Source organism: Rhinoderma darwinii, chromosome 4 (genome assembly GCF_050947455.1).
Source record: "Rhinoderma darwinii isolate aRhiDar2 chromosome 4, aRhiDar2.hap1, whole genome shotgun sequence".
NCBI lineage: Eukaryota > Metazoa > Chordata > Amphibia > Anura > Rhinodermatidae > Rhinoderma > Rhinoderma darwinii.
Window position 1 is genome coordinate 269,002,774 of NC_134690.1, and position 23,037 is coordinate 269,025,810.

The window sequence follows — 23,037 nt, forward strand, 5'->3', positions numbered from 1 at the left end:
AGGATTATTAAAACATGGCTGCTTTTCCAGAAACAGCGCCTCACCTGTCCCCACGCTTTTTGGCTGGTATTGCAGATCACTAGAACAATTAAATAGATGTATGAGGGATTATTTTTAAAGAATAAACATTTACATTCAGTGACTCACAGATGACTTCTGCCCTGATTTGAGTCGTCGTTCTTCCTTTTCTTCGCCATCTGATCCAGACCTCTATGATGACTACCAGTGGCATAACTAAGAAACATTGGGCCCACCTCCCTACTCTTTGGTGTCACACACAGACGCCTCTCGTAGATAATGCCCCCCTGTAGATTCTGCATTACAGCTGCCCCCTGTAGGTTTTGCTATACAGCCCCCCTATAGATTCTTCCATACAGCTCCCCCATTGTAGATTCTGCCATACAGCCCCCTGCAGATTCTGCCATACAGCCCTCCCTTGTACACAGCGCCCCCCAAACAAATAAAACAAAAAATATATATTCTTACCGTGGAATGGAACTGCTCCACAACGCCGACGTGATCCTTCCGTAGGCCAGCGTGATCCAGTGCTGTACGGCCTGTAGCCTAGTAAATGTCAGAGCAGGGAGCGAACTTCCTGCTCTGCCCAGCTCTTTCACACGACCGAGCCCAGTCCGTGCGTTAGACGGATTTCCCTGCCCGACCACAGTAGAGGTGAACGGCACTCCTGGAATCATAGACGTTTATGATACTAGGAATCCCTGCCTCCCCACGTAACTGCTATTCTGTACTGTATCATTTTGTTCAGTACGGAACAGCAGTTCCGTGGGAGGCAGGGACTCCTAGCAACATAAATGTCTATGATGCCAGGAGTCCCGTCCACCAGTACCGCGGTCTGGCCGGGAAATCCGTTTTTCACGGGCCGATCTCGGACGTGTGCAAGAACTGATAGTGTTCAATAGTATCTACATCCTAAGGATGCAGATACTATTCAATATAGCATCGCTACCACTGTAGCAGCTGCTCGCTGCGCCACCGGGCATGGGGGGACCTGTGCCGGCGTGTGGCACGGACCTCTAATGCCGCGGGCCGCTATGGCGGTAGTTATGCCACTGATAACTACTCCAAGCCACTACGCATATCTGCAGCGTTTTCTGGTCAGGTGTCTTCGGCTCCTCGCTTTTTCCAACATATCCGCACCTATATATTAACACAAAATCCTCCTGATGCCACACGCTTTGCCCCTGAATATCATAGCGCCTTACATTGTGCCCCCTGAATTCAATTGTGTAATACACTGTGCTCCCAGAAAATAAAACGCCACACATTCTGCCCCTGTAGAAGAGTGCTACAAACATACTCACCTGTCCCAGTTTACATGCTGTCATCCAGCGATGCAAGCTTGGCCTCTTCTGCTCAAGTCGAATGAGGCAGGCAGTGCCATGACGTCATTGCGCTGCCTGCATCACAGAAAGTGCCGAATGGTGGGGCAGGGAAATGATGGCTCTCTTGCCCCGCCAGCACCATTAACCCCTTAAGGACGCAGCCTTGTTTTGGCCTTAAGACTCAGAGCCCATTTTTTAAATCGGACATTAATGTGGTAATAACTTCGGAATGCTTAAAAGTATCCAAGCGATTCTGAGATTTTTTTCTCGTGACACATTGGGCTTTGTTAGTGGTAAAATTTGTTCGATATATTAAGTGTTTATTTGTGAAAAACCGCACAATTTTGAAAAAAATAGAATTTTTCTGAATTTTAAATGCATCTGCTTGTAAGACAGATGGTTATACCACCCAAAATAGTTACTAGTTCACATTTCCCATATGTCTACTTTAGATTGGCATCATTTTTGAACATTCCTTTATTTTTCTTGGACGTTACAAGGCTTAGAACATAAACAGCAATTTCTTATATTTTTAAGAAAATTTCAAAAGCCTTTTTTTGAAGGTACATGTTCAGTTCTGAAGTGGCTTTGAGGGGCCTATGTATTAGAAACCCCCATAAAACACCCCATTTTAAAAACTAGACCCCTCAAAGTATTCAAAACAGCATTTAGAAAGTTTTTTTTAACCCTTTAAGCATTTCACAGGAATTAAAGCAATGTGAAGGTGAAATTTGCAAATTTCATTTTTCTTGCTGAATTTCAATTTCATTCCATTTTTTTTTTCTATAACACAGAAGGTTTTACCAGAGGAACACTACTAAATACGCATTGTCCAGATTCTGCAGTTTTTAGAAATGTCCCACAAGTGTGCTCGTGGACTAAAACACAAGGCCCAGAAGCAAAGAAGCACCTAGTGCATTTTGGGGCTTCTTTTTTTTTTTTTTTTTTCTTTTTTTTTTTTTTTTTTATTAGAATATATTTTAGGCAGCATGCCAAGTTTGAAGAGGTGTTGAGGTTCCAAAAGTGACCCCACTTTGGAAACTACACCCCTCAAGGAATTCATGTATGGTTGTTGTTAATGTCAGGTCCGTATATCAGGGAAGCTCCTTTCTCCCTGTCATTTCACACCGAATAACCACCTCTGTAAATTGAAAGCTGAAGGCATGCCTGGAAAGAAGTGAACCAGTCAGAAATGTTTGCTACACAACTTTCCCTTCATCAGAAAAGAGGAGAACTGAACTTTATTCAGAACAAAGAAACAGACAGAGGAGACACATGCCCCTCCCTCGAGATGTGGGACTTGCTTAAGTCCCATTGGCTCCTCTGCTGTAAGTTTTCCTGTACATTCTTCTGCACACTCCTCTTTGCATTCCAGGGGGCGGTGTCTTCCATAGGCGTGTTATGCAGGCTCTTTTTGCTCCATGAATCCAATCTCTTTGTGTAATATACTGAATATATATATATATATAGACAAAAGCATAGAACACAGCAACGGCACCAGGACTTCAGAGTAGATGAAAGCAAAAAGTGGATTTAATTCACCTCAATACAGCAACGTTTCGGTTCAACAGGAACCTTTCTCAAGCCATGGCTGTTGAACCGAAACGTTGCTGTATTGAGGTGAATTAAATCCACTTTTTGCTTTCATCTACTCTGAAGTCCTGGTGCCGTTGCTGTGTTCTATGCTTTTGTCTATCTCTTTGGGGAATTGATTCAACCCCAGGTAACGAGCACATGGCCTGATTTCCTGGAAACCATTGGAGTGCTGTGTTCATCTACCTTTGGACTGTATATATATATATATATATATATATATATATGTAAGGATAATATTTTTCAAACAATATACATAGTAATGATCCCTGACATTACTATTTTGACCACACAGTTTTTTCACAGCACGTATTTGAATTGGGCTGTGAAATTACAAAAATTTTCACAAGAAATAAAACACCCCATTTTGTTGCCCAATTTGTCCTGAGTGCGGCAATACCCGATTTGTGGTGATAAACTGCCGTTTGGGCCCATGGGAAGGCTTAGAAGGAAAGGAGCGCTATGTGTTCTTTGGAGTCCAGATTTTGCTGGATTCGTTTTTGGGTGCCATGTCGAATTTGCAGAGCCCCAGAGGTATCAAAGCAATGAAAACTCACCAGAAGAGACCCAATTTTGGAAATCACACCCCTTAAGGCATTCATCTAGAGGTGTAGTGAGCATTTTGATCCCACAGGTATTGTCTAAAAGGTAATGCGCAGCAGATGGTGCATTAAGGGATGTATGATAAATTTGAAAACATTTTCATACAGAGCCCTGGTTTTTCGGGACACGTGTCACATTGATATATTGTGTCATTCCTTATCCCCCTCTTATAGCAGACTTTGCACCTCTTTTGACTTTTTCCCTTTTTAGCAGTTTGGGGAACTTCTCCTGGAAAGTGTTGCCCTGGTACGATGCCTGTGGCCTCGCTTCCAGAAGTACTGGGTGCCCCCCCTTCTTGGTTGCTAAAGATTAGGTTCTTGATAACCACCTCTTGAAATTCCAGGAAAGTTCCCGTCTGGCCTGCACATCGATGTAGCACGTACGCATTGTACAATGCCATCTGTATGATGTGCACGGCCAGCTTCTTATACCACACCGCATGGCGTTGTAGGGCTTCAGGACTTGATCTGACAAGTCCACCCCTCCCATGTACCTATTGTTGTCCAGGATGCAGTCTGGTTTTGGGGTCTCTGTACTGGTACCTCGTACGGTACGTGGGTACTGGTGTGGGCATGTATTGTTGTCAATTGAAGGACATCACTCTTGTCTTGTACGTGACACACAATATGTTGCTGCGAGATTGTGCCCTGCTCTCACCCCTTCTGAGTGTTTGCCCAAGCAGAGACTTAGGGAGGCCTCTCAGATTTCTTCTAGCAGTGCCGCATGCTGCAGAACTTCTGGAAGTGAGGCACTTGAAGAGTGGGATGCCGGTATAAAAATTATCCAGGTAGATGTGGTAACCCTGGTCCAGCAGTGGGTGCACCAAATCCCACACAATTTTTGCATTAACTCCCAGTAAGGGGGGGGGGGCATTCCGGGGGCTGAATACTGTTGTCCTTCCCTTCATATACCCTAAATTTGTAGGTATACCCTGATGCACTCTCGCACAGCTTATATATCTTCACACCATACCTTGCCCTCTTACTCGGCAGATACTGGCGGAATTGAAGCCTCCCTTTAAAATGGCCTCATAGGGGTCTCCGTTTATACAAACGGTCAAAACTGGGGTCATCTCGGGTGGGCGCTGCTCATTATCAGTATAATGTAAGAAGCGAAGTATTGCCAAATTTTTTTTTTAGGTTCCAGTTCAGTTCTGAAGTTGCGTTGAGGGGCCTATATATTAGACACCCCCATCAAACACCCCATTTTAGAAACTAGACCCCTCAAAGTATTCACAACATTTAGAAAGTTTATTAACCCTTCAGGTGTTTCACAGGAATTTAAAGGAAAGTAGAGGTGAAATTGACATATCTTTTTTTTCTTTTTTTTTGTCAGAAAATCCTTTTTGTTCAATTTTTTTCTGTAAAACAGAAGGTTTTACCAGATATTCGCAACTCAATACTTATTGCCCAGGTTCTTCAGTTTTGAGAAATATCCCACATATGGCCCTAGTGTCGTAAAGGTACCATGTCCGGTTTGAAGAGGTCTTGTGGTGCCAAAACAGTGGAAACCCTCAAAAAGTGACCCTATTTTGGAAACTAGACCCCTTGAGGAATTCATTGTAGTTTTCATGGGGTGCCTGCAACGTTTTGATCAGTTTTTATTCTATTTTTAAGAGGCATGGTGACTATAAAAAACATCAATTCTACTATTGTTTTTTGTTCATTTTTTTTGTTTTGCAGCGTGCGCTATAAATGACTTTCACTTTTTATTTTGCGGGTCGATGAGATTACGGAGATACCATATGTTTATAGTTTTTTTTAATGTCTTATGGCGTTTGCACAATAAAATACTTTTTGTAAAATATCATTTACTTGTGTTGCCTTATTCTAAGAGCCATAACTTTTTTCTTTTTCTATCAAGAAAGCCGTGCGAGGTTGTTTTTTGCGTAACAAACTGTAGTTTCGATCAGCACCATGTTTAGGTACATGCGACTTTTTGATCTCTGTTTATTCCATTTTTTGGGAGGTGAAGCGACAAAAAAATTGTGATTCTGGAATGGTTTATTGTTGTTTTCTTTTATGGCGTTCAATGCGCGGTATAAATAACAAAATAATTTTGTAGTTCAGGCCGGTATGGACTCGGCGATACGAATTATGTATAGTTTTATTTGTTTCGATATTTTTATTAATAATAAAAGACTGATCAGGGAAAATGGGGGATTTTTACTTTTAAAACTTTTTTATTTTCTTATTTTTACACAATTTTTATTTATTTTTTTAACTTTATTACTTTGTCCCACTAGGAGACTTGAGGACAGGAGGCCCTGATCGCTATTCTAATACACTGCACTACATGCGTAGTGCAGTGTATTAGAGCTGTCCGCTACTTACTGACACCAAGCATAGTGGGTCCTGACTTTGTAAGGACCCCCTAGGCTTCTGTAGATGGCGTAGCCGGAGTCCATTGTTAGGCGTCCGGTCGACATAGCCACCATCGCCGGCCGCTATCGGTTTAACCCTAAAAAGCCGCTATTGAACGCGGCTTTTAAGGGGCTAATCAGCGGGGATACAGCGATCGGTCCCCGCTGTAGGAGCTGCGGCAACTGCTGCACGAGACAGCAGCTGTCACCGCTCCTGTATGTGTCGGGAAGACGGCCGAAATGGCCGTTACTCCCGTGACGTACTATTAGGTCATGGAGCGCGAACGATACAGTTACCATGACCTAATAGTACGTCTAGGAGCGGGAAGAGTTTAAGGCTACTCAATTGCATCTACATCTTAGAACCCCTTCCCGACCAACTCACGTAGGTTAACGGGCTGCAGCAGTGGTCCTTGTGCGTGCAGCCCGTTAATCTACATGTGCTCCTAACAGCACACAGGCACTTCCCGTAGCCCGACATCTCCCAGTACAGGCTGCTTCTAGCAGCCTTAGTACTGGGGGAAAACAGCCGTGATCCCCGCCGATCAACCGCTTAAATGCGGCGGTCAATAGCAACCGCCGCATTTAAGTTGTTATAACAACATCGGCACGATGCGGCGCGATTGCAGGGATCGATTGTTGCTATGGCAACCGGAAGCCTAACAAAGGTATCTGGTCTGCCACCTATGGAAGGAGATTAGGTCCTGCCGGAGGCAGGACCTAATATGCCCCCTGTCCGTGTGAAACTGACAGGTATTATACCCTGCAATGCATAAGTATTGCAGGGTATTATAACAACGATCCAACAATTGGATCTGCAAGTCCCCAGTGGGACTAAAAAAATTTAAAAAAATAGAAAGTTACAAACAAATTTATAGAAGTAAAATCTCAAAATAGTAAAATTAAAAATCGCCCTTTTTCACCTTTTATAAAGTCCTTTATTATCAGAAAAAAATAAAATAAACGGTGAACGCCATAAAAAAACTATACCGGAATCACTATTTTTAGTTCAGCTCCCAAAAAATGTAATAAATAGGGATCAAAATGTCGCATGTACCCACAAATGGTACCCTCACACAGCTTTCTTTGTGGAAAAATAAAAAAAGTTGTGGCTCTTTAGAATATGGCGACATAAAAACTAAAGTTTTTTTAAAACCGTGATTTTACACACCGTAAAACAAAAACTATATATACATATGATATCATGGCAATCACATCGACCCACAGAATAAATTAAATGTCATTTATAATGCACGGTGAACGCCGTAACAAAAAATAATAAAAAACAATAGAGGCTTTCACGGCCTAATTACACTAAATTCAGCAAATAACCTATGGGATCAAAATGCTCACTATACTCCTAGATAAATTCTTTTTAGGGCTGTAGTTTCCCAAATGGGGTCACTTCTGGGGGGTGTCCACTGTTTTGGTCCCTCAGGGGCTTTGCAAATGCGACATGACACCCGAAAAACAATCCAGCAAACTTGAGCTCCAAAAGCCAATTTGCGCTCCTTCCCTTCTGAGCCCTGCCATGTTTTCAAACAGCCATTTATTACTGCATATGGGGTATTCCCGAAATCAGGAGAAATTGCCTTACGGATCTTGGTGTGTTTATTCCTTGTAAAAATTGAAATTTAAGTTTTATTGGAAAAAATTTAGATTTTCATTTTTACGGACTAATTCCACTAAATTCAGCAAAAAACCTGTGGTGTTAAAATGCTCACTATACCCCTTGATAAATTCCTTGAGGGGTGTAGTTTGCCAAATGGTGTTTTTTGGGAGTGTTTCCACTATTTTGGCCCCACGAGACCTCTTCAAACCTGACATGGTGCCTAATATATTTCCTAATAGAAAGGAGGCCCCAAAATTCTCTAGGTGCTCCTTTGCTACTGAGGCCTGTGCTTCAGTCCATTAGCACACTAGGGCCACATGTGGGATATTTCTCGCGAGATCACGCTGTACTGTCAGATACTCCCACATTACCTTTACCAAAGTGTCTTGAGAGTGAATAGACATTGCCTCCAGCCAGGACGCGATGTCTATTCACAATCCCGACACTTAGGTAAAGTTTCTGTGAATGACAGCACAGCGTGATCTCGTGAGACAGAAACTTTACCGAATCGTCGGGAGCGTCATGCACTTCTCTTTACAACACCCAGTTGGTAAAAAAAGTAAAAACACGCCCAGTTGTCTATTAAAAAAGTAATTAGCATAAATCTAAAATTGCTCAAAATTGATCGTTTTTCAAAATAAAAAACATGGTTATCTACATTACAGCGCCGATCACGTTATGTAGGAGATAGGGCACTTATAATCTGGTGACCGAGCCTCTTTAAACGCTTCCCGACCGCCCACAGTAAATTCACGTCGGCATTTGCTGGGCTCTGTGCAGCGCCGACGTGAATTCACGGTGTGTGTTAAAAGCGCGATCCGGGTGTCTGAGTAGCGCTGTTAACCCCTGCCTCAAGTCCTGGAGACATGACCGGGACCTAATTGGTTCAGGTCCTGGTCATGTGATCGCAGGGAAAGTTTGTTGTAGCAACGAAATGGAAAGTTTGTTACTACAACAAACTGGAAAGTTTGTTGCTACAACAAACTTTCCCGGGGACCGATTGCAGGTGCTGCAGTCGGTTATAAGGCAGAACCGGAGGCCATACAAGGGCCCCCGGGTCTGCCATGCACAGCAGCCTATGAGAACCAGCCGGAGGCCGGTCCGCATAAGCTTCCTGTCAGTGTGACTCTCAGCGTCACACTGACAGTTTATAATACGTTACATTACCTAGGTAGTGTAATGTATTATAGCAGACATCAGTGCTGCCAGTCTTCGAGTAAAAAGTAAAAAATAAAGTAATAAAAATGTTTCATAAAAGTGTAAAAACAAGTTATAAAAGTTACAAAAACAAAAAATGCTTTTTTTCCTATAATAAGTCTTTTATTATAGGGAAAAAATGAAAATGTTAAAAATAAGTACACATATTTGGTATGACCGCGTTCACAACGACCTAAACTATAAAACTATAATATTATTTTTCCCGCACGGTGAACAGCGTAAAAAAAATAATTAAAAAACAATGTCAGAATCACTATTTTTTTGGTCATCAACCCTCCAAAAATATAGAATAAAAAGTGATTAAAAAGTCGCATGTACCCTAAAATGGTACCAATAAAAACGACAACCCGTCCTGCAAAAAACAAGCCCTTACACAGCTTTTTTGACTGAAAAAGAAAAAAGTTATGGCTCTCAGAATATGGTGACACAAAAAATAAATTTATTGAAAAGTGATTTTATTGCGCAAATGCCACAAAACATAAAAAAAACTATATACGTCTGGTATCGCCGTAATCGTATCGACCTGCAGAATAAAGTAAAATGTCATTTATAGCGCACGGTGAAAAGTGTAAAAAGAAAAAAAAGACAAAAAACATTGTCAGAATTTGTTTTTTTGTCACTTTGCTTGCCAAAAAATTCTAATAAGTGATAAAAAAAAATCACATGTACCCTAAAATGGTACCAATGAAAACGACAGATTGTCCCGCAACAAATAAGCCCTCGCATGGCTCCGGTGAAGAACAAAGTTCTGGCTCTCAGAATATAGCGACAGAAATTGTGCAGTGTCCAAAAGCTGATAAGATCGGGCGCCATTTATCAGTGCGACATTGGCCACATATCTGCGGATTATTATTTATTTACCAAATTATTATACCCTCTTATTATGTCCTGATGTACTCTGCCCAATTTACACATATCCCCACATCATAAACTGAAATACCAGCAAAACCCCAAACAGAACAGTTACCAAGCAAACTCTGCGCTCCAAAAGCCAAATGGCGCTCCCTCCACAGCGTGCCCCCACAGCGTGCCCAAACACAAGCTTACGTCCACATATATGATATTTTATATCCGGGAGAACCCGCTCAACCTTGTATGAGGTATTTGTCTTCAGTGGCACAAACTGGGCACAACATATTGTGCATTAAAATGGCATATCCGTGGAAAATGTGAATTTTCACTTTGCACCATCAGCTGCGCATTAACGTCTTCGCACACCACGACTTAATAGCATGTCGTGGTGCCGGGAGTTATATATGGAGCGGGCTCATGCACTGCGCCCGCTCCATATTCTGCAGGTGTCCGCTGTGTATTACAGCTGACACCCGGGACTAATGGACAGGAACAGCGATCACGCTGTTACAGGAGCCTGTAAAAATATTATACTGCAATACATTAGTACTGCAGTGTATTGTACCAGCGACCTAATTATCGCTCGTTCAGGTCCCCTAAAGGGACTTTTGGGAGGTTTCCACTGTTTTGGTACCTCAGGGGCTTTGCAAATGCGACATGACACCAGAAAACCATTCCAGCTAAATTTGAGCTCCAAAAGCCAAATATTATTCCTTCCCTTCTGAGTCTTGCCGTGGGTCCAAACAGCAGTTTATTACCACATATGGCGTATTGCTGTAATCAGGACAAATTGCTTTACAAATTTTGGGGTGATTTTTCTCCTTTATTCATTGTAAAAATTAAACATTTCTATGTTTTTCCAGAAAAAAGTAGATTTTCATTTTCACGGCCTAATTCCACTAAATTCAGCAAAAAAACTGTGTGGTCAAAATGCTATCTATACCCCTAGAAAAATTCCTTGAGGGGTGTAGTCTACAAAATGGGGTCAGTTTTGGGGGGTTTCCACCGTTTTGCTCCCTCCAGGGCGTTGCAAACGCAACATGGCACTGAAAACCAATCCAGCAAAATCTGCGCTTCAAAATCCAAATGGCGCTCCTTCCCTTCTGAGCTCTGCCGAGGGTCCAAACAGCAGTTTAGTACCACATATGGGGTATTGCTGTAATCGGGAGAAGTAGCTTTACAAGTTTTGGGGTGCTTTTTATTCTTTATTCCTTGCAAATCTTATTTTTTTTAAAATATTTTTCAGAAAAAAAGTAGATTTTCACTTTCACAGGCAAACTCCAATAAACATAGCAGAAGACCTGTAGGGTCAAGATGCGAACTATACCCCTAGATAAATTCCTTGAGGGGTGCAGTTTCCAAAACCGTGTCACTTTTGGGGGATTTCCACTGTTTTGGCACTACAAGACCTCTTCAAACCCGACATGGTGCCTAAAATATATTCTAAAAAAAGGCCACAAAATCCACTAGGTGGTCCTTTGCTTCTGAGGCCGGTATTTCAGTCCATTATCACACTAGGGCCACGTGGGATATTTCTAAAAACTGCAGAATCTGGGCAATAAATATTGTGTTGCGTTTCTCTGGTAAAACCTTCTGTGTTACAGAAAAAAATGTATTACAAATGAATTGCAGCAAAAAAAAAAAAAATTTGTCAATTTCCCCTCTACATTGCTTTAATTCCTGTGAAACGCCTAAAGGGTTAAGAAACTTTCTGAATGCTGTTTTGAATACTTTGAGGGGTGCAGTTTTTAATATGGGGTGATTTTATGGGTCTATCTAGTACATAAGGCCCTCAAAGCCGCTTTAGAACTGAACTGGTCCCTGTCAAAATCGCCTTTTGAAATTTTCTTGAAAATGTGAGAAATTGCTGGTAAAGTACTAAGCCTTGTAACGTCCTGGAAAAATAAAATGTTCAAATAACTATGCAAATATAAAGTAGACATATGGAATATGTGAAATAGTAACAATTTTGTGTGGTATTACTATCTGTTTTACAAGCAGATACATTTAAAATTAGAAAAATCATAATTTTTGCAAATTTTCTCTAAATTTTGGTGTTTTTCACAAATAAGCAATGAATTTATTGACCAAATTTTTCCACTAATATAAAGTACAATATGTCACGAGAAAACAATCTCAATCGCTTGGATAGGCAAAAGCATTCCAGAGTTATTACCACATAAAGTGACACATGTCAGATTTGAAAAAATGGGGCTGGTCCTGAAGGCCAAAATGAGCTCGGTCTTGAAAGGGTTAAGGACACAGATACAATTGAGTTCAGGGAGATCGGGCTCTTGATTCTACTGTCATTGTCCCTCTTCTCTCCATCCTATTTGCACCTTGGGCACATGCACCACCTACCCCTTTTCCTATCTGCACACCTGCAGAAGCAGTATGATCAGAAATCAGGGCATCTATGAGGAATTAAATTCTTCATAGCTCCCGGTCAAATGGTCAACAGACTGTAGACTGTTGTTTTGGACAAGGTTGACTACTTTTTATTAACTGAATAGCTTGATTTTTGCTTGAATGTATGCCATTGTTGAAATTTCATTGCTTGGGTTGCGTCTATGTAAAATGGCTCATAACTGAACATAATTTATGTAAATCTAAAACTGGTTTCTAACATCCTTTCTCTCTCCCTCTCCCTCTCAGCATCTCGAAGTTTGAAGAAAGGTGCTGCTTTCTGTATGTGCTGCACAACTCCGATGACTTCCAGATCTACTTCTGTTCAGAACTTCACTGTAAAAAGTATGTTTACTATTTCCTTGGGAAGTTAAAACTTTCCTGTTAATCATCGAGGGACACATCGTAGGAGGTGACACTAGGTAGGAAAGAGTCTTGGGTCGCCCAGGCAAGCCATAACCTTCCCACAGACACTGGTTAATTCCGTTTTTAGCCTAATGTTGTAGGAGGCAGACATGACCTGAAACTCTAGTCTGCTGTTTTTTGTTTTGTTTGTTTTTTCGTTTCATTTCTTCTTCTTCTTTTTTTCTCAGTTTCAGGCTGTTTACAGTGCTATCGGGAAGCCAGGCAGCACTCTGCCTGTTTCTTCCTCTTTGCTGGTCACCTTACGTATATCTTCTGCTTCCGCAGACTCCTTTGCAGTACCCCACTTTATGTGCGAGGTTACTGAATAGGTGACCCTGCGTGCACCTGAACAAGTCTGTGGGTAATTATGTTCCCATACCCCTCTATTTCTCCATCTGTCTGGGGAAGTGCTATGAGACTCTACTCTAAGGGCTGTTTTTTATTGGGAAGGGATTTCTTTTCTACGGGTTTAACTCTGAAACTTTGTTTCTGGTTCTTTTGCGGGTTAATCACCGTTCTCGCTGCTCTTCCCGCCATCACTACGTCCTGGCTTTCTAATCTAGCCCCCGTCTTCGGTCTGCCTTGGCCACGTTTTTGTGATCTGTTTTGCCTCTGCCGCCCACCTGTCATTTGTTCCTTTTCACTCTATTGCCTCCCTCATCGTGTCTGCTTTTGATTGGAGGAAGACCTTTTCGGAAGACTGGGATGAGAGTGCGGGGCTTAGGTCTCTGGAAACTGCTCCATTTTCTAAACCAACTTAAAGACTTTAGCTCTGCAGTAACTCGTTTTCTGGTGTCGTACTTCTCCGGTCTTCATTCACAAAGGAACAAAGGTCTGGTAGGCCTACATTTGAATGTATTGTTTTTTTTTTTTTTGTTTCTTGTGCTTTCCCGGGGGGGGGGGGGGTTCAGTTTCTTCTCCAGACATTACTGTTAGCTTATTTCTTTTCCCCCCTCTGTCATGTCTTCTCTTTGGGAGGATGTTACCAAGCAGCCAATAATGTTAGGCAAGGCTATTTTTTATGCCTGTGGTGGTTGTGATGTAAAGTACTTACTAAGATCCCCCCCCCCCCCCCGAGGCTATGGCACCAGCTGAATGGGCATTGTCTTTTGTTCAGGCCCTAGAGGACATTTTTAGACTATCCCGTTGCAGTCTTCAAAGATCAGGTTGCCTCCAATGTGGATCCGCTTCTTTCCATACTGGTGTCCTCTGATTTAGAGTCAGAACAGGGATCGCAGTTGTCAGCTGCTATGCAGGCATTAATATGTGCTGTAAGAGACACTTTGCATGCGATGACCCCGTCTTGGACAGCGGTTCAAGCTTCCAAGAAGGCCCTGGTTGTACTTCCCTTTTGTAGGTTTCAGACTCTTTGGTAAACATCTGGATGAGAATATTTCTGAAGCTACAAGCGGTAACAGTTCTTTGATCTCAGGACCCCCCTCCCCGTACGAGGCCTTCTATTTGGTCTGAAAGGAATTGATATCATGTGACCAAACAGGAAGACGAAGCAGACTATTGACTCCATAGGCCATCTTTCAAGCCTAGAACGGCTGAGCAGCCATGGCTAAGGCCCCAGAGGCACCTATTTAATAAGACACCTTCAGCATGAAGGTGTCTCCCCACTCGCAACAGATGTCCGAGTGGAGGGATGACTTCTTTCCTTTCAGGAGATGTTTGAGTTCAAGAGTTGGTGTCTACTGGGGATACAAGATAGTAATTAAAGCCTACCCCTGGATGATTATTTCTCTCTCTACTCCACCTCGCGTTCTGGCTCGAGCTTTTGCTTTTTCCCAGGCAGTTCGTTCACTTCTCCTGCGGAAAGTTGTTGTCCCAGTTCCTCAGCTGGAACGATATCCAAAGTTGTACTTGAAAGTTCTTACAGTTCCCAAGAAGGACGGCTCTCTTTGACCTATCCTGGGTGACTTTCATGGCGCTTCTCCCCATTAGGAAAGTAACTTTCATCCCTTACCTGGATGACCTCTTGGAGAAGGGACCCTCCAGAGAGGACAATCTTCAGACTCCAGAAGGTTTGGATGGTACATCAACTAGGAAAATTCCTCATTGGTCTCAACTCAGAGCATGACGTTTTTGGAAACGGTACTCATTACCAGGACAGTATGGGTCTTCCTTCTGGTGGACAGGTAGCTTCCATTCCAACCGAGGTGGCTCTTCTTCGCCAGGGTACTCCTTTTATCTATCTGTTTTTTCATGCGAGTACTGGGCAGAATGCTGTCGACCATTCCATATGCACAGTTCCACTCCTGGTCTCTGCAGAGGGCAATCCTTTCACGCTGGGACAAGTCTCAGGACTCTGGAGAAATTGATTTATTTTGCTATCTCGTGTCCATAAGGTCTCAATGGGTCAGTTTCCTCCCCTCCAGTGGCTAGTCCTTTCAACGGATGCCAGTCTGGATCATAGTGGGGTGTAGTTTTCGTTTCTATCACAGTTCAGGGAACTTGGTCGAAGGAAGAAGGGTTATTGCAGTTCAACCTGTTGGAAATGAGGGCACTCTACTGGCCCTCTCTTACTGGACTCTTCTTTTTCTTCAGAGTCTGCCGGACAAAATCCAGACCGACAACCCTATGACGGTTGCTTATCTGAACCATCAGAGTGACACCAGAGTCGGGCAACTCTGGTGAAAGTTTCTTGGACTCTACTGTAGGCAGAGCAACCTATTCCATTTATCATGCAATTGAATGTAAATACTGCAGCAACTGTAAATCTCATGCAGCTATATAAGGGCCTGTAAACGTTGCATCCCATATATCTAAAATCATTCAACATGTAAAATAACGGGACAAAGCTCTACAGTAAGAAAAAATATAGAAAAGACTTTATTACAATATGAAACACATTTAAAATGGATAAGCGACCTCACTGGACTAGAATATTCAGAACTGACATACAATTCATTCGAAATATCTACAGACCCTTTTAATTTTTTCACATTTTGATATTTTAAGGCCTTGTATTTCCCCATCATTTTGTGCTCAATACCCCATAATGACAAAGTGAAAACTTTGGATAGGGGTGTGTCTTTCCAAATCCTTTCCGATCAAATAAATTACCCTCATGTGGACTCCAATCAGGGTGTAGAAACATTTCAAAAATTATCTAGACAAATGGCAGGCCCCACAGCTAAATTTTAAGTATAATTTGAAGGGCCTGAATACTTCTGTCCATGCGAAATTTGAGTTTTTCATTTTTAATAAATTTGCAAAAATTTCAAAAATTCTATTTTCACATTGTCATTATGGCGTATTGAGTGCAGAATGATGGGGATTTTTTTTTATTTTAGCACAAGGCCTCAACATAAAATTCGAAAAAAGTGAAAGGGTCTGAAGACTTTCCGAATGCAATGTATGTCCAAGATAACCAATAAACATATATCATAGATACGTATGGATAAAGTGCTACGTGCTTTGTGAAGTTGCATAGGAACACATGGTGTATAAAAAGTAGGCACAAAAATATGAAAATGTGTATGTATACATAAGCGGCAGCGTGTAATAACATGTGTCGAAGAATAATATAAAATGCCTTAGTACGTACCCATCTGTATGTCTTAGACCGGGCTGGCGCCAAACAGTCGCGCGTTTTGCCACATCCTTCCTCTGGGGACGTAGTCGTCTCACAGGGGCGGTAATATATGATTCAGTGACCAATCAAAAGGTTGTCCGTCTTTCCAGTAAGATATCTGAAAACTTACATGGCGTAATGAGCCGCAATGCTGGCTATCTCCCTGTATCGGGCTACTGCGTCTCCCAGCGTCTGACGTCATGGACGTAAATCACATCACGCCGTCACTTGACATACATAGTGTGTGACGTCAGAATACAGAGACTGAGTAGGGTTGTGTATGCTGGCGCATGCAGACACTTCAGATTGGTTGGGAAAGACAACCGAAAAATAGACGGTATAAACAGTTCAAATACAGTATGTACAATAAACAGTATATTAGGAACAAAGAAATACATAATATAAGGTACAATGACATCCAGTTATGTGATATACAGAGTAATAATGTAAAGGACACATGGACAATGTGCTATCAACGGTTATAGCCAAAAAGGCAATTCATGTGTGTAAATAGTACATAGTAATGCATAATAAGTAATATTTTATAACAAAAAGCATCCAAACAATCATAGTAGATCTATGGTGCAGCAGGTAATGTGGTAAAAGGGGAAGAGAAGCTAGATTTGAGTACTTGGTGGCCGGGCTGAAGAGTATGTATGAGACATGTGAATGAGTGGTGTACGGAAAAATATGAATGCACAGGAAAAAGTGCGCATAAGCAACTAAAGGTTGCGTTGCTTATAAGTGAGAAAACTAAAATTAAATGTGTGCATGGCACAGAACAATGTGTAACCAGACAAAAAAATAAATCCATATATAATGGAGCATAAACCCACATCTATAAGTAATATTTATAGAAAATCACGTAACCAAAACAATGTATACCCCAGCCCTATAGATACATACCAGAATGTTGTATTAAACATATAGGAGTAAAAATTGTGTGTCACGGTTATGTTGGTGAGACAAAAATGAAATGTGTCCACAGAACGAGCAGGAACACCACCAAATGTGGGCGTACCTGCTCTCTAGACACAGAGCAATGAGCCAAAAACGTAATCACAAAAAGAGCCAAGTAGAGAGAAGCAAACTCAAATATCTTGAGTGCTAGTCATATAAATGCAATCGGGAAGCCATTCTCCCCTTACAACACCTATGTCACTGGATGTTGGTACCAAATAAGTATATATGTGATTGCACTGCAACCTGTTTAAATGAAAACAATAAAAAAATGAGACATAAAAATTTAAAATAACCAGATTAAAAACAAGGAGAGGTTCCTAAAGTGTATCAGCAGTCAAGGAAAGGAGAGAAACCCAAAGTCCCATTTGGCGCATCGTTTTAAATCACCAAATCCATTTATTTTCGCACCTTGTAAAAAGTGTGGTGTTGTCGCCGTCCCCCCCCGAGTCCCAAGGATGATCTGGTCAATACCTCGAACTGTTAGGAGTATTGGTTCACAGTTGTGATTTTGAGTCTTAAAGTGTCTTGGAATGGTATGAGATTATGAGATTCTCAAGAGATTTTTTCCCCCTAGCAGATCTAATATCTCTTGCATGCTCACGGAATTGAATTCTAAATTCTCTCGGTCAGCCCACATAAATTATGGGACATGGGCAGGTTGCATAGTAAACAACTGCCTTGTTTGAACAGGTGATGTGTTGTGTTATGACATATCTTTTGTTGCCCAAAGAATCGCAAATTGTCATAGGACCTTACAATATTGGGACAAGCAATGCATTGTCCACAAGGGGTACAACCCCATCTTGGCCCCTTAGTGCCAAAGACACTTGGTTTGGGTTCCGAATGACTCCTAATCAAGTGATCACGTTGGTTTTTTGACCACCTTGCCGTTATGTTGGGGCACCAGACAGAGATTTTTCCAGTATTGAATCGGCTAAAAGAATAGACCGGTATTTCTTCATACATTCTCTCATTTTGTTTCAACGATATTAATAACTGGTAATGAATCTCACCTTGTTAGAATGCATTTTTATGTAATTTGGATGAAGTAGATGTTGACGTGGTGTTCTTTCGCATATGCTTTTTTGATGGCGCTGTAGCTTTAACCATGGTCAAGAAATCATATTTTAAGATCAAGGGCCTGTTTTTCAAAGTGTTCATCAGTCAAACAGATTCCTCGCATGCAAAGAAAATCGGCAACCGCAATAGCCCGAGTGGTTTGAAGTGGATGACAGGAAGTAGCATGAAGAACTTAACAGATGTATTCTTGTGGAAGACATTTGTCTGAATATACCCGCAAACCTCGCGTATGAGTATTACATCCAAAAATTCTACTTCAACCCTGTCAGATCATGAATATATCATCCATGTACCGTGCCCAGAATAGAACACGGTCCATTGGTGCATCATTATTTGACAGGAACAGGTCCCGCTCCCACAACCCCAGGAACAAATGAATGTATGAATATGCGCAAGTGTGCCCTGGAGCTTTAGGCAGAAGGGCTCATTAAAAAAAAAAAAAAGTTATGAGTCAAAACATACTCAAGCAGTTTGATCACAAACTTCGTTAAACTGGGCTCAGTATTGCTAGCCTTCAGAAAGAAAGCCGCAATCTGTAGTCTATCAGGGTGTCTTATACTGATATACAGTGACTCTACGTCACACTTTACCAAGAGTGCGTCATTACCAAGATGTATACCATCTACTTTAGTAGGTAGATCAGAAGTGTCACGCAAATATGATTGGAGGCATTCATCAAGTTTTTTATTTTTAGATGTGAATCAATATATTTGCAAATGTTCCCAGTAAGCCCAACCCGCCCTGATATTATGGGTCTACCTGGTGGTATATTAGGATTCTTGTGGACCTTTGGTAAGAGGTAAAGGGTCGGGATGGTAGGTTCTTGTATTGTCAATGCATCCTGCAATTTTTTAGAAATGATGTCGTCCTCTCCTGCTTTCTCCAACATTTAAACTTTTTAGCTCATTGCTCTGTCTTCACTACATCCTGGTATCTATTTATGGGGCTGGGGTATACATGGTTAGGTGATTTTCTATAATATTACTTATAGATGTATTATGGAGTTTATGCCCCATTATATATAGATATTTTTTTATTTTTGATCTAGTTACACATTGTACTGTGCCATCTATACATTCATTTTAGTTTTTTCACTTGTAGACAAATTAACTTTTCATTGGTGGCATGCAATTTTTCCTGTGCATTCATATTTTGGCGTACGCCACTCATTCGCATTCACCGGTCTCATACTCACTCTTCAGCCTGGGCACAAAGTACTGCAATCTGATGCCACTCCCCCTTTTACCACATTACCTGCTGCACCGTAGATCTGCTATGATTGTTGGATGCTTTGTTATACAATATTACTTATGCATTACTATGTACTATTTACACATATGCATTACCTTTTTGGCTATAACCATTGACCGCACATTGTCTGTGTCCTTCACATTGTTACTCCGTATATCACATGGGAATGAACAAATACATAATATATGGTACAATGACATCCAGCTAACCTACTGTTTACTGTACATACTGTTTACCATGTCTTATTTTTCGGTTATATACCTTTCCCAACCGATCTGAAGTATGCGCATGCGCCGGCATACACAACCCCACTCGGTCTCTGTATCCTGACGTCAGGTGACGGTGTAATGATGTAATCATGTCTATGACATCAGACTCTGGGAGACGCAGTAGTCCAACACAGGGAGGTGGCCGGTATTGCGGCTCATGATTCCATGTAAGTTTTCGGATGTGTGGTGAGGAACAGACAACCTTTTGATTGGTCATTGTACCATATATTACTGCCCATGTGAGATGACGTCATCCCCAGACAAGGGCTGTGTTGGAACGCGCATCAGGGTTGGCGCCATCCCGGTCTGAGACATACAGATGAGTATGTATTAAAGAGACTGTCGCCACATTATAAGTGCCCTACATCCTACATAATTAGATCGGCGCTGTAATGTAGGTGACAGTAATGCTTTTTATTTAAAAAAACTATCTATTTTTACCACTTTATGAGCGATTTTTAGCTTTATTCTAATTAGTTTCTTAAAGGGAATGTGTCGCAAATTAAACCTTTTTTTTTAAGTGTCGTTACTTATTTCTATTATATTTTTTACGTTTTTTGCTTTATTTATTTATTTTTCCCGTATGGTGGAAAGTATTAAAAATTAAATAATAATTTGACATGTTTTCCAATGTTGGCCACCAGGGGGAGCACTTCCCATAATTATAGCAAGGTGAATAAGGCAAAGCAACCTGACTCACAGCTGCTGTAAATGTGGGAGGGAACCTCACCCCCCCTCTCACAAGCCAGGTAAAGGTGTCTTCAAATTGCTAAGCAGTGTCCGGCAGCCATGTTGGGTGTGATTCTGCTGCTGGAAGAAGTTATAGGACACACGCTTACTAAACAAAGGGAAAACCGCTCCTGATTTTCAGCCATTTTTTAATCAAACTCGCGTTTTTTAACGGCCGTTTTTGGAGCTTTTTTCTATAAAGTCAATGAAAAACGGCTCTAAAAACGTCCCAAGAAGTGATGTGCACTTCATTTTGGTCGGGCGTCTTTTTACGTGCTGTTTTTGGAAAACTACCACGTAAAAAACGCCCTGTCGGAACAGAACGCCGTATTTCCCATTGAAACCAATGGGCAGATGCTTGTAGGCGTTCTGCTTCCGATTGATCAGCTGAAAACATTGTGTGTGAACATACCCTTAGGGTATGTGCACACGCTAACTGCATTTACGTCTGAAATGACAGAGCTGTTTTCAGGAGAAAACAGCTCCGTCATTTCAGATGTAATTGCTCGTACTCGCGTTTTGCGAGGCGTCAATTACGGCCGTAATGGGCAGATGTTTGCCGACGTATTGGAGCCGTCTTTTAAGGCGTAAATCGAGGTGTAAAACGCCTCGTTTACGCCTGAAAATAGGTAGTGTGAACCCAGCCTTAGAATGATGAAAGTGAAGTGAATGACTTTTCAGTTGACCGGTTCACACGCCGTGTATTTGACATATTTTGTTTTGCACATTTTACGAAGCAAAAAAACACATAATAAACGCTTGATTACACTTGATTTTGCGTGTTTGGGGGATTTGTGTGTGTGTGTGTGTGTTTGGGGGGGGTGCTCGCCGCTGATTCTTCAAAACAGCTGATAAGCGGCTATGAAGTATCAGCAGCGCTCGTGCACACTCCGCTCTGCCACACACACACGGGAAAAGTCTTAAAGGGGTCGTCCAGTAAAACACGGCGCCGCACCTGTCCTCAGGTCGTGTGTGGTATTACAACTCTGTCCTATTCACTTCAATGGAGGTGAACTGCAATACCGGACACGACCTGAGGACAGGTGCGGCGCTGTGTGTCCAGTCCAGACACCCTTTTTGTCCTGAGATGACCCGACGGGGGAGGCGGGTGTCAGAGCCACCCACCGCCATCACTGCAGGCAGAACCACACAACTACGGCATGAGGGCAGGGCTTGTCCTGAGTGCACTGTCTCTTGTTATGGACAGATTTATAGTCACATGAACCCCGTCTGATGAACCGGTAACCTAGGTCCGATCACATGACAGAGGGGGTCACTAAAAACCCTGTGCACCACACTCCACTAGGAGGGGTAATGGTGGTCACGCAGCTTTCCCAGACCCTTGAACGGTAAATCTCTCTAGTTGTGCTGAGACTGTTTGGGAATGTGACTAATGAACCTCTCAGTCTCAGCACAACTAGAGAGATTTATCATTCAGGGGTCTGGGAAAGCTGGGTGACCACCATTACCCCTCCTAGTGGAGTGTGTTAGGGGATGTGACTAATGAACCTCTCACACTCCAGTAGGAGGGGTAATGGTGGTCACCCAGCTTTCCCAGACCCCTGAATGATAAATCTCTCTAATTGTGCTGAGTCTGAGAGGTTCATTAGTCACATCCCCAAACAGTCTCAGCACAACTAGAGATTTATCGATCAGGGCTTTCCCAGTACAGTTTCTTCATGTGTCCTTCACACAAGGGGGGGGCCGTTAGGGGGGGGGGGGTCGGGGGTCACCAGAGCGGCGGTCTGTGAGAGAGAGAGTGGGACATGCAGAGACGCACATCTTACCTGCAGTGCAGCTGGTCTTCAAGATGGCGCCTGCTCTCTCCCTGCAAACAGCTGCTCTGCTCTGTGTGACTCTGACCTGCGTCTGCGCAGTACAGAGCCATAGAGCAAAGTCAATGGAACGGGTCCCGTTCATTGACTCCTATGGACTGTAGCTGCCGTATTCCATGTCCGTATGTGTCGTTAATCGACACATACAGAGATGAAAAACAACATGGCAGCTCCCATAGTGAAGTAAAAGTTAGAAAAAAGAAAAAAGTAAAACACAAACACACACATAAATAAAAGATTTGATAAAACACTAAATGCAAATTGATATCAAATATATATTTTTTCGTGACACTGTTCCTTTAATGACCAAGTGGGCGTGTTTTTACTTTAGACTAAGTGGGCGTTGTACAGAGGAGTGTATGACGCTGACCAATTAGTGTCATACACTTCTCTCTGTTCATTTACACTGCACTAGCGATATAGCTATATCGCTATCTGCAGCCTCATACACACACACTAACATTACTGCAGTGTCCTGATAATGAATATACATTACCTCCAGCCAGGACGGGATGTGTATTCAGAATCCTGTCACGTCTAAATCTTTTCTGTGAGATTTCCAGCAAGGCAAACGTAATTTGTCAGCGTCATACACTCCTCTGTACAAGGCCCACTTGGTCTAAAGTAAAACCACGCCCACTTGGCCATTAAACTAATTAGCACAAAGCTAAAAATCGCTCTTAAAGATTTAAAAATAGATCGTTTTTCTAAATTAAAAGCATTACTGTCACCTACATTACAGCGCCGATCTCCTTATGTAGGAGATAGGGCACTTATAATGTGGTGACAGAGCCTCTTTAAGGCATTTTATTTTATATAATTAATTCTTCAATGTTATTCTTCAAATGTAATTACACGCTGCCGCTTATATATACACACCTGTTATATCGTATTGTTGTGCCTACTTTTTATACACATGTGTTCCTATGCAACTTC

General features: G+C 42.0%; 1 protein-coding gene across 2 annotated transcripts in view; it reads left to right on the forward strand.

The window, feature by feature from the left end:
* The window catches only part of MAP3K5 (mitogen-activated protein kinase kinase kinase 5), a 282,518-nt gene that overhangs the window by 154,841 nt on the left and 104,640 nt on the right, over positions 1-23,037 (forward strand). For both annotated transcript variants that reach the window (XM_075862477.1, XM_075862478.1), the window contains exon 13: positions 12,239-12,334. In XM_075862477.1, coding sequence (XP_075718592.1) covers positions 12,239-12,334 — 96 coding nt within the window. The remainder of the gene's footprint in view (positions 1-12,238; positions 12,335-23,037) is intronic.